We start from the raw sequence: 16,386 nt of genomic DNA on the forward strand, positions 1-16,386 counted from the left end.
TTTGCTTGCTCGCAGTCCTCAACGTCAAGTTGGGGACTGCGAGCAAGCAAAATTATATCCCGGCAAGACTTTTTCCACGTTCACGACCAGCAACATCAAGTTGCTGATGGCGAGCTTGGAAAATAAACCTCCTGGCGAGCTTCTCAGGGCGGCAAGGACAGGTTTCTCATTGTGAGTTGTCAAGTATGCTCGCGACCGCTCGCGATGAGAAACTACCAGTCTGCGTTGAGAAAGCTGCAGCTCGAGTAAAAATCTACTCGAGCAGCAGTAAAAGACAGATCGCACTGTGCAAGATGCCGTTTTCAATGATTGCACAGTGCGGACAAGCATCCGGCACTGTGCAATCAACGCGAACAGCGCACTACGCAGTTCGCGTAGTGCTACGCGTAGCTTGCGAAGTGCACTTTGTGTAGTTATGCGTAGCGCTACTTCGCAAACTACGCCCAGGGTTAATTTATACTACATTGTCTATTATCTTTCACAAATGACTCAATATAACATCTGGATACTACACTGTTTATCTCAAGAGTGAAACTGGATTGACAGAATGCATTGACAACAATTTTATATTCAATCTAAGCAAAACTTTCTTTCAAGCTACCAAACTCCTATCTTTTGTCTCACCAACCAAAGTTCTAAGGAGGATTTCTTGGGAAAAAAACGGTGTAAGGTGTTCCTTCGACGTGGATTATTAGTGTTTTGCACATCATTCGTCCTATCTGGCGTGATGACTTTAAATAGTTCTGTAAAAATGAAGAGTCCTTTTATCTTATAAAAAGGAGTTAAACTAAACTAACATCTAAATACTGCACTCTCGTTAACTTGTGAAAGTGGATGGACACAATTCCAACACAGGAACGGTATATACAAACTAAAACGGCCTTTCAAACTACAAAATTGTCTCCTATTGTTTCTTCAACCAAACCTCTAAATACTATTTGTGAAAAAGAAGTAATATATGGGATTTAGCCTACATGGATCATCAGCTTTTTTTTTTTTTTTTTTACGTCATCATTTGGCTTACTAGGGATGAGGTTTTGAAAAGGATCTTTAAAATTCCAGTGTGGTTTATATTTATTAGTAGTATTATACCAGGTATAATATGAAATTAAATATTTTTAAGATATGGTTGTTTAGATTAGTTTAGGAACTGTAGGTAAAACAACTGATTAATGAATTGTAGTGAGTGCAATGTATAGCATTACTAATTCATAATGCTATACTGTACAGTTTTTTTCTACAATCCATATACAATTGTTTTTCACCCACTGTTCAAGGATGAAGCTTCATTCACTACTTTGTTTATGATGAACAAGTATGAAAGCTAAGATGAATAAAAACAGGGAAAAAGAAATGTTTCACTATATTATGATATACTGTTATAGCATAACCAATGTGTATTGTTTGGTCTCTGCAATTGGAAAATGAAATACTAACATATTTATGTTATTTATCAATAGTGGGTTGGAGTGCTATGTCTTTTGATGTCTCAAAGTACTTGTAATACAGAAATATTTTTTAGATATACCCGGGGAGAGTGGTTTTATGCATGTAGAATATTTAGTATAACTTGCCACCACAGTGTTTTCCCATTTTCTAATTATTACATTCAGTGTAGTACAGCATATTTACACTGTGAAAATGTACACCAAGGTAGAGTCTTATACAGCCACTGACACATTCACAGACACCCCAATTACACACCTAATACTGCCAGTCAGTTATCCATTCAATCCCAAACTCATCCACTAACTCACTCTCTGACTTATGAATACATCTACTAGTAAATGAGCTTATATACCCATACACAGATATTATCACACTTAGTTAATTCCTAATACAGCTACTAAAACATGCACCCAATAACCTATAGAGTGCCTTCTACAAGCAGTCAGTCATGCATACAATCAGTAACATACTCATTTACCTTCCGATGCAACTACTCAAACTCTCATGCACATAGCTGTAAAGACATTCACTCACTCCTGTAAACAATGATGTATACATTGTCTCACTTACCAAAACAACTACTAACACAGCCAGTCAGTTGCTTATACAGTTATTGCCTTACATATTCAATATTACATATAGGCTCTAAATACCCCTTTTACTCACTGCTACATACACGCTCACAGCCAATTAATTACTTATGGAGACACTCATACACCTGCCTACTCACTGTTGGACTTGGCCCTTTTTGCAGGGTCATACCAGAATGTTTTGCCGTCCAACTGCATTGTTTCAGACCTGTTTTTTTGTTGGCTTTATGACTCTGGACCCTTCACCACTGCTGATCAGTGCTAAAGTGCATATGCTCTCTGTGTACATTGTGGTTATGGATTAGTGAATCATTGATTGGCATGTTTGATTTACTAGTTGGAACCTAGTACCTTCACAGTGTGTACCCAGGGCATGTAAATCAAATGCTGCTAGTGGGCTGCGGCACTGATCGTGCCACCCAAAGAAGCAGCCTGTAAAATGTAACTCTGGTGTGCCATTGCAGAGCCTGTGTGTAGCCTGGCACTGTCATGTCGACTTGGTCAGTGCACACACTTGCCAGTCCCTTACCTTCCCTTTTCTTACATGTTAGTCACCCCTAAGGTAGACCCAAGATACTCCTGTCGGCAGGTTGCATTTTTTGTGAAAGGTAGGGCATGCTCTGATGTGAGTGGCATGTCCGGATAGTGAAATACTGCCACTTTTGTTTTTCACTATTGCAAGGCTACCTGCTCCCATAGGATGGAATGGGGAGTTTGTTTATAACATCTTGTAAACATATCCGCCCCTAGGAACACGGTAGAAAAAGAAAGTTTGATATGCCTGATCTCAGAATGTTAAAATGCATCTGTTAGGGAGGGTGATTTTTACATCCTGTGTATGAAAATACCACTTTTAGAAAGTAGGTATTTTCTTGCTTAGCCATTCAGTATGCCTCTGCTAGATGTGTGTATTGCATGTCTGCCTTTGGAGTGTCAGGGGTTGGGGAGGAGCAGTGGCTCCAGACAGACTGTTGAGCCAGGGCTGGGCTGCATAGGCCTTGAATGCATTTGGAGGGGTGGGAGTAGCAGCACCCGCACCTTAATAAGGCTGTGCCTGCCTTCCACAATTTTGTTCCCATGAGGCACAGGGTCAAGGCTGTTTTGCATATGGTCATATCTGAACTGTGGTGGTGTGGAGTGGAAAAACACAATGGATTTAGGCCCAGATCTCTGTACTGGGGTGAATGTATGACATTGTTGTGCATTCTGTCCATCAACTGTGGTTTTTGCATTTGTCACCCCGAGTGGGATGGGTATGCTCAGACGTGAGTCCCATGCTCTCCACACCACCGGAGTCAAGCTATCCTGGCTGAAGATGGCTGATAGCCAGAAACCGGCCCTAGGATGCTGGATTACGGTCCAGGAAAGACATGGCTTGGCAGTTCGGGCTGGACTGTTCCCATGAGGCACAGGGTCAAGGCTGATTTGCATATGGCCATGTCTGAACTGGGGTGGTGTGGAGTGCAAAAAAAACAATGGATTCAGGCCCAGATCTCTGTACTGGGGTGAATGTATGACATTGTTCTGCATTCTGTCCATCAACTGTGGTTTTTGCATTCCACAATTTCGGCTCCGCCCCCCCTATGGTGTGTCTGGAGCCAGGACTCCCACAGACAATGGAGTTTTTTTGTGCACTTGCAAAGTGCCCCACAGAACTGTTTTTGTACTGGGCAGAGACACTCTCTGCCTTCAGAGAATAAAGGATTTTTGGGTATAAAAAGAGGGGCCCAGACCCTAGACTTTTAGATCACATCTGGAAAATCAAAAGGAAACTTTGCCATGGAGAAGAGTCGGAGAAACGGAGGAGGAATGCTGCCCCTCTGCCGTTTGCTGTCAGGGGTCGGCCTGCAGTGGTTGCTTGCTGCCAAGCAAAGGAGAAAAGGATTTTGCTTGTTGCTTTATCATCTTAAGGAAGATCTCGAAGGGATTGAAACTGAGCTAACCTCCTGTTCTTAAGACTCAGGAACACAAAGACTTCACTTCTTCTGTCTCTCAGCATCTGGAACTGCTAATTCAGCTGCCATAGAAGCAAATTGCAACAACAACGGCGGCTAGCAACACTGTAACCTGCACAGAATCCGTGGGCATCGCACATGAAGAGCACGATGCACCGCCTCGACTTTCAACGTGGGCCGGACGCCTGCTGCATCGACTCCAAAACCATCATCAACGCCGGTGCTTCATCAACGCAGAGTTGATCCTCGATGTGGGTGACTCCTGAATGTCTTGACATCGCAGAGTCGTGAGGAAAAGCCGCCTCGCCACCCGAGCATCGCAGTAAGGAACAGAGGCTTCACCTCCCCTGCACTGCAGTGAAGAACAGAAGCTTCACCTCCACCGGGGTAGTAAGGAACTGACACCGCTCGGTGCAAACAAAGCATCACCTCCCCGACACTGTGCAACGTCTTGTTTTTCATTGTTTCCAAAGTACTGTTCTTTGTGGGTCTGTAACTCCACGCCCGACACTGCCCATCTTGCGGTCGGCACCGTACTTTGGGATTTCTATCTGTCACGACTTCGTAATACCTCCAGGTGGAGTTCTTTGTTGCTACAAGCTTTATTTGAGTAAATAACCTGTTCTTAAGGTTAACTTAATACCTGCACTGTAGATGTTTGTTGTTTGGTCTTGTTTTGGTTTAGATAAAGATTACTTATTTTTCTAAACTGGTGTGGTGCCCATTTGTAATATTTTCACTGCATTTCTGTATGTATTCACAAATGCTTTACACACTGCCTCTGAGATATCACCGCCTGCTCGTGCCAAGCTACCAAGGGGGTGAGCAGGGGTTATTTTGGTAGTGTATCCCCCTTACCCTGACTAGGAAGAAGGCTCCTTACTTGGGCAAAGGTACCTATTTCTGCCAACTAGAGACCCCCATTTCTAACAAACATCTATAAAGATACTCACACAGTCATTTACACACAGATACAGACTGTGACACACCCAGTCAAGCACTGCTGTAGACAGTACCACAGCCAGACACACACACACACTGATGGAGACACTAACACACCCAGACACACACACTCATTCATACACTAATACATCCATTTACACACTGAAACATACAGTTGCATTCCCAGAAATTCCCGTTTCTATACACTACTAGATCATACACACAATAATACTGCCACGGAGACACCCATACATACACCTATGCTAACACAGACATACCCACTTACTCACTCAGAGAACTAGTTATACATTCACTCAGCCATATAGCTACAAAAACAGTTACTTATTCACCCACACAACTGCGGACACTGCCAGTCACTGACTCATTCACTCTCTTACGCCCCTAGTCAGATATACTGCCATTTGCACACCCAGTAACTAAATTCTACACACACACACACACACACACACACACATTTACCCACCCACTCACCCAATCACTAACTCATTCAGGCACTAACGCACCCAGTCTCTCACCTATGCAGCCATTCATATAACCACTTACTCAATCATACAGGCACTCAAACAGCCATTCACTCACACATGCAGGCAGTCATACAGCCAGTCACTCTCTCATATAATCACTCACACACGGACATAGGGACTCACACGCCCAGTCACTCACTTGTACAGCCACCTATTCACTCATATAGTCACACTCTCATACAGCCTCTCACATACCCACCCACTCGCCCAATCTCACAAATACTCAGATACCCGCTCACTTACTTATACAGATACTAAGACATGCAATCATTCACCTATACAGTCACTGACACAACCACTCATTCACCCATACAACCACTCATCCAGTCACCCATACTGCCACTCACACATCCAGTCACTCATCTATAGTCATTCATGTACCCATTCACTCACTCATACAGCCACCCATGCATCCACTTACTCACCCATACAGGCTCTCACACGCTCATACAAATTCACACAGCCACTCACATACCCACTATCTTACTCATACAGTAGATCATACACCCACTTGTTTACCCATAACACCACTCCTCATGCACCAATAAAAACAATCACAGTCACTCACACACAGGAACTCACCCACCCAATCACTCACTCATACATACACTCATTCACCCAGTCAATCACCCAGACAAGCACACACACATACACTCCCTCACCTATACAGCCACTGATACAAACACTCACTCAATTATAGAGTCATTCACTCACCCATAAAGCCACTAACACACCCAGTCACTCAACGATGCAGCCACCAACAGTCACTCACTTAAACACCCACTCTTCTATGCATACAGACACAGTTTATTTTTTTAACCATGAAAGTTGGATTTAACATGACTTGTTTCTTTAGCAAAAAAAAATCCTGAACCTACTGGATTATTTTTTGTGTTTTTTCGTAAATAAAATGGCAACTTGGAAAAGCACGCTACCTTCGTGAATATCCCCGACACCGGAAAATACATAGTGCAATATTTTGCAGTGAATACGTATCTAATAATTACAAATCTATACTACTATTATAAAGAGGGACTTGCACCTTTTAGCCAGGTAAACTCAGGAACCACAACGCCAATCTTCACACCCGATACATCTATGAAATGTCAGGGTGTGTAGATGGACATAGGCTATATAAATTTAAAAAAAAAGTAAATTAAAAAAATTAAGTTTTAAAACAAAGTAGTCCCCTGAAAGTAGCGCCGGCAAGGACATAGCGCTGGCCATGACGCGACGTGCGTGATGACCGCGACGTGCGTGATGACGACGACGGAGGAGCGGCGGCCCAGTGACGAGTGGCTGTGCAGTGAGGAGCGGCGGCACAGGTAAGGAAAGGGAAAGTTTGAGCTTTTCCTAAACTCTCAGTACGAGACTGTGTGATGCAGGGGGAGGCGTCCCAGGGGGGGGGGGGGTGAAGTGAGGCAGACAGACAACATGTCGATGGCCACAGCTAGGAAAGGAAAATGTCGGAGCGGGAGTTAGTCGGGGCGGGAGGGGGGCCTGGTCCGTGTCCGGTCATGGGCATGCACAGACAATGACGGGGCAGGTGGGGGCCTGGGTGGGCAGATGGCCCTGAAGCCTCATTGCCCCCAGGCAACGCTGGGGCGGGCTGCTAGTAAATAAATAAAATCAAAAATTTATAAAAATCAAAAAATTCAGGAGAATAAAAATGTAGAGTGAATAAGCCACAAACAAAAAAGGGCATGAAGAGGCACAGACTAACACCTAAATGGGTGGCATTGATAGGAGCAACAGGCACAGTGAGGGACGTCAACTGCGAGCACCTCAAGGGTGAGGGCAAACAGGTACAGGGAACACAGGCAGGGTCATAGTACCAAATATGGAAAGGCACAACGATAAAAGGACCCAGGCTGGTGAGAGGTGGAGGGCAAGGGAGGGCACATGGAGTGAAGCTACAGACTGGAACAGAGTAAAAGTGCGGCCAGGTACCTCGGGGGAAAAGTGTGTATTTGCACAAGGAATGAAGGCATATAATGTACACAGAAAAAAAAGAAAAAGACCGACAGGTACATAAATTTAGCCACAGACAGGTACACAGAAAGAAAGCACAGACAATACACACAGGATTGGACACTCACATAGAAAGAAGACATGGACACGAATGAATACACAGTAAAAGAATGTACAGGTATATGGAGTGAATGCCTGGATAGTATTGGTGACAAAGAAGGCACATGAAGGTGCATGCACTGAATGCATGGACATTCACATAGAAAGCACAGGCAGGTAACTGCATTTAGTGAAGGCACAGGCAGGTGAACACACACACATACAGTTGCTGATACATCCACTGGGAGACCCAGAGAAGCTCTGACACCCACTCACACACTAACAGCAACATACACGCACAGTTATGCATACACACACACACACACACACATACAGCCACTTACACACACAGTCAAACACCCACGTATACACTTATGTAGTTAGTCTCACACCCACTCACACTGCCACTTACAGAGCCCTTCACACACCCACTCACCAACCTATACAGCCACTCACACACTCACTCATCAACCTATACAACCACTCACACACCTATTCTCAACGGCTACAGGTTACAGTTAGTAAATACCGTTTTAAACACCTTAGAAATTCAGTAAAAAAAATACATTACAGGGTTCATTATAGTTAGGAATAATGTTTAAAACACCATTGAAATTCACTGAAAAACACAAAGGTTACAAGGATTTTACAGTTAGGAAAATCAATAATAAAAATGCCATATAAATTCTTAGAAAAATCCAAAGGTGACATGGATGTTATAGTTATGCTTACATTTCATTCATACAAAACCATAGAAATTCAGAAGTTATTGTTACATCAGCTAACTATAACTTACGCCAGCCCAATCCAGTGCTTAGGACCTCAAATATTACATCACTCATGACATGGTCAGTGACATCACTGATGAAATCCTCCACAGAACAATTTTTACACCAACTAGCTCCCCATACCTCTCATACACCTGTTCACTCACTCACACACCCATACAAATATGCATGCACCCACTGACTTATTCATAGTGCCATTCACTAACACTCCCACTGACTCACACAGCCACTCACTCATACAAATACTCACACACCCACTACCTCATGCAGATACTAAGGTGTACCCAGTCACTGGGCCATCCACAGTTTCCCATTGAGACTCTCAAAATAACTCACCAATCCACTCTCCCATACAGTCACTGACATGCCCACGCACTCGCCTATTCACCCACTTGCACACCCATACACCTACTCATGTACCCTCTCACTTGCCCATACAAACACTAATGCACTTGCTCACTCACCCACACAAACCACTCATGCAGCGTCTCATTCACCATTTACAGCCATTAGCTCACCCATACAACTGCTCACTCACCCATGTATTTACTGGTACAGCCACACCCACATGGATATACACAGTTAGACAGACACTCATATAAACTAGGTTTTAAAAACAGAATGACTCATTAGTAGTAGACAAATAAAATTAATCATATAACTCAGAATCTTTAGGAAAACATTCACAATCACAGGATCACTTTAGTTTTTTCAACAAAAAAAAAATGTATATATATATATATATATATATATATATATATATATACACATACATACATACATATACACATATACACACACACACACAGGGTGGGATCATGCATTTCCTCATGAATCAAAACCAACACATTTGCATTTCAATGATGAAATCCGTTAAGTATATAGGTATCTGGTATTTATTTAGCATGAACTTAGTCAAAAGGCAGCAGAACCCTATACAAAGAAAACACAGTCAAGGGGTGAATTGGAGGTGTTGACGATTTCTAATACCTTAAAAGTACTGTCAGTGCAGCATGATCTAGTGTTTAAAGAGTATATACTGATTTTGGCTTATTTCATTGAGTTCTAACGACTCAAATTACCGATGCATTCAGACAATTCTCAGACACTTCTGGTTAGACAGTCAATTCGAGACCTGAACAACATATTCAAAAGCTTCAAACATCTCCTTCTGGATGAATACAAGATTTCAGTCCATAACCAGGGTAAAATCCATGGCCGTCCCTGCAGTCCCAATCAGTCAGAAGGCCCAATCCACTGGGAACAGTTATTTAGCCATATAAGAAAAGAAAATATATATATATATATATTTTATTTTTCTCACACCTGACCTTTGACTCCCAGGTGAAGGTAGCAGTCAATAGGACACGCTTCCGGATGTTCATACTGAACAAGGTCTTCCTTCTTGTATTTAAAGACTGATAATGGACCTATCAAGATCCCCTCTTCTGTCCAAGCTTACCAAGACATACATTCTAGCACTAAAGCGGGCTGAGAACTAAAAGGCCAATTGTTGGCATGAACTAGAATTATTTCAGCTGCTTTGAAACTAGTTTATTGACTAATTGTACATCCGAGGATGTAGTTAAAGATCATTTTCTCTGTATACCATCTTGAACAGAAGCTTATGTCGCCTCGAATATCTTCCCAGTGATATGTACCTTCCAAAAAACAGGAGATCGAACCATGATGTGCTAATGTGCATGGGATTAACGAGAGCAATTAAACATGGGCCCAGCATCATCAAAATAATCAGAACTCAACTCCAATATTGTGGTTCCAATTTATTTTCCGCAAAGTAAGGACAGACTTGAAAAATAATTATTAATGTATTCAAGAAGACACATGGAGCCCACAGCACCTAAAAGTCCCCACACCTCAGACTGTGGTACTGAAACCACATAGACAACAAGCGTAAATCTAATGCACAACCATCGGTTTCAAAAATCTGTTCCTTAGACCTCTGGCTAAACTGAACAAAGCAAGAGAGTGACCACCTCCGCCTGCGCTTCGACACTTGCTCGATTCAGCCAATACTGACATGGAAGCACAAACCAAAAGTCAACTATTATACTGTGATCACCAGACAATTAATTCAATCATATGGTGAAAGCGGCCACAAAATAACGTTTACAGTTTCATACAAAACTTTTTAGGAAATAAACTGTTTCATCTTCTCCATATACAGTAGCCACCAGGTGCACATAGAACTTTCAATACATTTTGATGTAAGTAAATTCACTAACACGATGTATTTTTACAATACATATATCTTTTTTTACCAATATATCTATCTCAAGATATGACTGATCAGCAGAGAGTATATATATATCTCAAGATATGACTGATCAGCAGAGAGTATATATATATATATATATATATATCTCAAGGTATGACTGATCGTCAGAGTATGACTGATGAGCAGATAGTACATAAGTTTTACACGTGCTTCATATTGTACATCACTTCATTCAATACATTTCCACATTAGCTCTTCTACGTGTCTGTCAACACATCGGTCTCTTTCCCCATCTTTCTCCTCTACTCCCCATCCTGCCTAAGCTGTTTTTCTTTAACTGCCTACTCGGTCACACATGTAAAAAAAAGAAATATAATCACAGTTTGCAAAGTTCGGTTTTTGCAAGGCACTCATCTCACAACACCACTTGTCTGAACTTTATTTCCCATTTGCTGATCACACATCACAGACTTATCGTGTCGAAGTTCGATAATCAGTTTATAAATAATGACAGCTGCACAATGCGAGAAGGTGAGACTGAAAACAACTTTTCATGCGCCAGCGAAATTAGCTTTAAAACGCATAATTCACTGAAACGTGTTTTTCTTCACACATTCTTCATTTTTTACACTCTGTTGTGTAAGAGAATAATTAAGTCACTACAAGTACCCCAGAAAGTAAATTCATATCTGTCATTGAGCTGAAAATGACACTGAACAAATAAAACAGTGCTCCTAAAAAACCTAGGGTGCATTTCATTGACTTCTTTGGCAGACTTTATTCAAAAGAGTACATCTTAAGGCACTTGGTCCAACAAGGCTTTTACGCGAAGCCCTTCCTTTCCTGCGGACAAAGTGCAGCCGATTGGGTGCAGCACTGTAGCTGTCCACATACTACTCAATTTCTTCTGAGATGCAGGCAAGGCTGTGAGAGAGAATCCAGATTCCCCCTTCAAACAAATCCCATGTGAAATACATTGCTGACTATCAGTAGGTCTTACTGAGACCACTGGTCTTTCGATTGTATTCTCTTTTCAGCTCCAGGAAGCACCAGATTAAAAACCCCTTATCTCAGGACATTCATTAGAGCCAATAGTCCACTGCAATGGGGTATGCTGTGCTATATCAGTACCCCAAAACAACAGAACATAGTGCATGTAGCCAAGTTGAGAAAAAAGCGTCCAAATTTAGAGAGAATGGTGATCTGAGGAGGTTATGCCCACACAGTGCACAGGGCTCGTTCACACAAGTGTGTTATCCAAGACAACCACTGAATCTGCCTCTACTTGTCTTCAGATTGGAACCTTTCATACTCCGCCTCAGTGTGATAAAGGAGAAATTATTTATTACATTATATCTCTCCAGAAAACTGAGTAATACAGTTGACTATGTGGTTGGACGCTACATTTGAAGCAGCCTTCTGAAGACACTTCTTAAGAGCAACTTTTACGGAGTGTTCGATTTTACAATACAGTAGGGTTACGTCAAGTGGGCCTTACAGGGATTAAAAAAAAGGAAAATGCTTGCTGTTCTACGTAATTAAGGACAGTCCTTTTGAAATCAACAATTTACTTGTTGGATTTTGACAGATGTGTTGTTCTGCAAGTCTGATGCATGAAAATAAAGCACTGACAAGTCACATGGTCAAAAACAATTCGGCTTCTGCTCCAGGCTATTGTCTTCGTACGCTATTGATTGATCTCAGGACGATGAATCAATCAAGTTTTGAACCACAACTATTCATTTTCGTCACTTGCTTTGTGCTCACGAATTGCTGTTACTAAAACTTGAACAAATGAGAAGGGAACTTTCCACTGATCACATTGAAAGAACCGGGAAGTGAAAAATGAATTCGCATCCCCCTGATCGGAGACTTAACCGGACACCTACAACTACTACTGAAGCTAGAAGCAGAGGGATTCTTCATCACCAAAAGAGAGATGTTCAATTTATTGTCCTTTTTTAGGTCTTACCTTTGAGGGGGCCCCCTCATTGTTGAATATATAGTACATTCCACAATGAACCGCTAAAGCTTCTTTTAACTCAAGGGGAGCAGCTGTAGACTAACAGGATGAAGACACAAGGTGCAAGTGGGTGTGAATCTAAAAGGAAGGCAAAGGCAAAGCCTAGTATTTCTGGGCAACAAGGACAGAAATACAGACCGTATCTGGTCCATCTGCATTCTTCAGTGACAAAAAGACTTGTGAAGATTGGGTTTTAGTGTTAATTACAAAAAGTATTTGCATCAGTGAAGTACAAACTGAAGAGCATTGAAGCTACGGTCCCTCTCTCCGGATTCATTCTTTTTCTGGAACTTTGCCTCCTCAAAGTTTCGGAAAAGAAAGGTTCTTGGCGTTTTCTTTTTTACAGAAGACATACAAATCTCTCCATTTTAAACCTGGGATGAGTCATGTTGCATCAATTTCAGGCCCGGGATTTCTAAGGTTTGCCACACAACTTATCAACTATTTTGAGAGAAGTTGATTTAGAAGAGACTCGTTACCGTTTCATTATCACCGAAATAACTGAATATTACAGTCTTTCAATTATCACACATATTAAATAAAAAGGCTCGTTTCCTGGGAATCTTATAATTGCAAGAATACTGCAAAATGCCAGCATCTACAGTAGGTGACTCACTTTTTTTAATAAATGTAAAAGTGCAAGAATGGTTTGCTAACCATGCCCCTTACCATGGTTCTGTTCTCTCAGTGGCCCTTTCCCTTTCGAGCAATCACACTCCTTCACATTACACCAGGACTTTGCTTGACAGGAAGCCTGACCTTTTCACATCAGGTTCTTCTCTGGAAGTGCCACTTCCCAAATGGCAGTGTATGGGGCACGCACGGGTCATGGCATTTCACTGACTTCCACCGAATAATATAAACACAGCTCTGAAACGGCCAGGCGCGGCTCAAAAACACCAAAAACGTGCTCCTTGTGACTTACTAAAAAGGACTTCGGTTTTTAAAGCACGCCCTAATGTGTACATATTTGTGGCTAACATTGGTTAATTCAAATGACAGGTTCTGCGGTAACAGGATGAGCCCAGTGAAGTATCCCATTTCATTTGTTCACAACATCTAATATTAGTGATCGCTATCTCCAGGGTATCAGCAATGGATACAATGTGTTCGGCGTTATCTTTTAATTGAAAAAGATAAGAAAAAGCACAATGTAGGTATTCATATTTAAATGTGTTCACATGCGTGCGGTGGCTGTGTGTTCAGCATCCTCCGCATGCCGCCTGCGCCTAGGCAAGCCTACAACTTTTTTTTTGCATGGGAGAAGAAACAGAAATAAGAGGTGCTGTCTACCAGCATAGTTAGTGGTACCTCCAAATTAGGCCTATACGCAAAGAAACATGCATTCCAATGGAAATGGAAGCCACAAGAAGTAAATATATGTCCACACAAAACACAGTGAACCCTCCTGGAAACATCTCCCGTCTTTCAACACACAGAGGGTACATTCAGCACCAGGTGTAACAGAACATGGGGCAAGCACGTGCTGCGATAGGCGCAGAGAACAAGTTTGCATCCCAACCGGTAGCAATGGTGGGTACAAAACACAGTACTCGCACCGCATGCAGGGGTATGTCTTTTGGTGAAAAGGTAAAAGTTGGTAAATCACATGCTTTATTCTGATTTCCTGTCCCATTATACCTGCTTTCAAGTAAAATACAAGCTAAAAACAGCAAAGAAATGCATGACCTTATAGGTATTACACGGATAGCTCTTAATATTGCACATAGCCAAAGATAGGTTTCTTATGACCACCTGCCCCAGGATGGCTCTTTTGGGAAACGGTGATAAAAGGAGGAGCACGTGGCAGACTAGGGGCTTCACTGCTGAGATCTGGAGCTCCACGCATATTGCCTCAGGGACGGGAAGTCATTTCAGGCTATGTGCTGCCACACTCGTTTTATAGATCCAATTTAATACCAGAGCAGCTCAGAGTTATAGCTTAATAGTTCCTAATTCTTGACGTTTGCAGGCAGCCTGCCAAGTGTACTGATTGTGTTTCCCTGCCATCCAGCAGCTGATTCTGCAAATGATATTACAGCAGAGTCCATCCGCAACAGCAGATCTGGAAGCGCCATGTGCACTGAACTTCCTCTTGGCAAGATCTTCCAGCAGGTCTGCTTAAGTTCCACATGGCAGGGAAACAGCAACACCACACATCGCACCCAGGCTGAGACACCTTTGGCACGCAGGTCACATGGTGTGAACTCTTGGGCACATAAGTAATGCGCCATGTGCTCTGGTACCATCTCCCATCATGTCTGTGGCACTGCTTGTAGGGTTATGCACCTGCCACAAAACGGCATGATCACATTTACGTGGTTTCATGTGCATTTAACTTTATTATTGCTGTGATGCGTAGTGCATCTTTATTCACATTTATGAACTTAGAGAATGGCAAATCTTACAGCTTTTTGGTGTGGAAACGTGCCACAAATTTGCCCCCAAATTTCACTATATTACCATACATGTACTTGGATATACACATGAACCTATAAAGAGACTTACATCAGTAATACCTGTGTAAACACACATGCACGCACATTTAGAAATAACACGCATGCACGGATATTCACAATACGGTTAGCCTGAATCACACAGCTTGTATTGCACACATACACACATGTACAAACAAACATATTGCCCAATAATGGCTTTGCAGTGGGGTTTCCGAGAGCTTGCCCTGCTCGGGTGTAGCGTGACATGTGCCAAGTACGCCCGCCGGTAATGCCTGCCCTTACACACACACACGAGCGTCTAAGTAGAAAACAACTGTGCCATTACCGGTAATGAAGTGCCATTCTTCCGCAGAGGTCCCCTGAAGACTCCCTTAATGCCACGAAAGTGCCCATTGCTAAGATGCGTGGAGCTGATGACAAGGTAGTAGCACGCCATACGGTCCGGTGTCTCCCATATGGACCCTGCCTTCGCATACGTGGGCCAGCTCAGCGCTGGCAGCTTGGCCGGATGCAGCTGGAAACATGAAGCCCTCGCATCCAGCGCGCGGGTCCCTGCCAGTCTGCTCTGAAGACAGCCAGCCCCTCCAACTGCTATTGTTATCTGCCGATTAGGAATCGGTGCTGAGGAGGCAGCCCGCCCGCTCAGCGCTGTAATCCCGGCAAGCCGCGAGGAATGGCAGAGCCCCGAGACTGCCCCGGCTTCAGCGGCTCTCCGGGCTCGGTGTCACCGCTCCGCGCCTCCCGGTGGGTGGGTGAGCAGGGCTAGCGGCGGCGTCTGTTAGCTGTCCAGGGTGACAGAGTAGTTCGCAGGCTGCAGGCGGTCTTTCCTCATTACAGCAGCTTTGTCTTAGCCAACGAATACCTCCCATGCGTCGCCTGTAAGAGCAGGCACAAGTTAGCGGCGCACCACTCTTCCAAAAATCACGCAGCCCCCAGCGGCTGTGCGTCTGGTAACGCTGGGAAATTGTCTCACAGCCTGGGCGGCCACATTCAGAAGAAACAAGGCAATTAGTTTAAAACGCCCGATTTAGGGGCGTAAATCCTACCTAAAGAGGAGCGACGATTCCTTGCAGAACTTTCCCCTCTTCCCCGGCATTTCCCCTCTCCCTGTCCCCCGTGTGGGTCGCCAGCATCCCTGTCTGCGTCTTTCGCTCTCCCCCGCTCTGTCTGCTACCTGCCTGCTTCAGCCTGTGCTGGGAGCCAAGCTGTAGGCAGCTCAGCCTCGCCGTCAGCAGCAGCAGCAGCTCTCCAGCTGGCCGTGAGAATGATCAATTCACTCCGAAAGAGGGTAAAGGCAAAGAAACAGGCGCCAATCAGTTCATTGCC

At 43.3% G+C, this 16,386-nt stretch overlaps 1 protein-coding gene across 1 annotated transcript in view; it reads right to left on the bottom strand.

Moving 5' to 3' along the window:
- ZNF804B (zinc finger protein 804B) overlaps nt 1-16,123 on the bottom strand; it is a 938,225-nt gene extending 922,102 nt beyond the window's left edge. Inside the window, exon 1 of the mRNA XM_086941827.1 lies at nt 15,386-16,123. Within this exon, the coding sequence (XP_086797953.1) occupies nt 15,386-15,496 (111 nt within the window). The 5' untranslated portion in view covers nt 15,497-16,123. The remainder of the gene's footprint in view (nt 1-15,385) is intronic.
- Nucleotides 16,124-16,386: the final 263 nt, after the last annotated feature.

The sequence above is a fragment of the Lissotriton vulgaris genome, chromosome 10, assembly GCF_964263255.1.
Source record: "Lissotriton vulgaris chromosome 10, aLisVul1.2, whole genome shotgun sequence".
Classification (NCBI taxonomy): Eukaryota; Metazoa; Chordata; class Amphibia; order Caudata; family Salamandridae; genus Lissotriton; species Lissotriton vulgaris.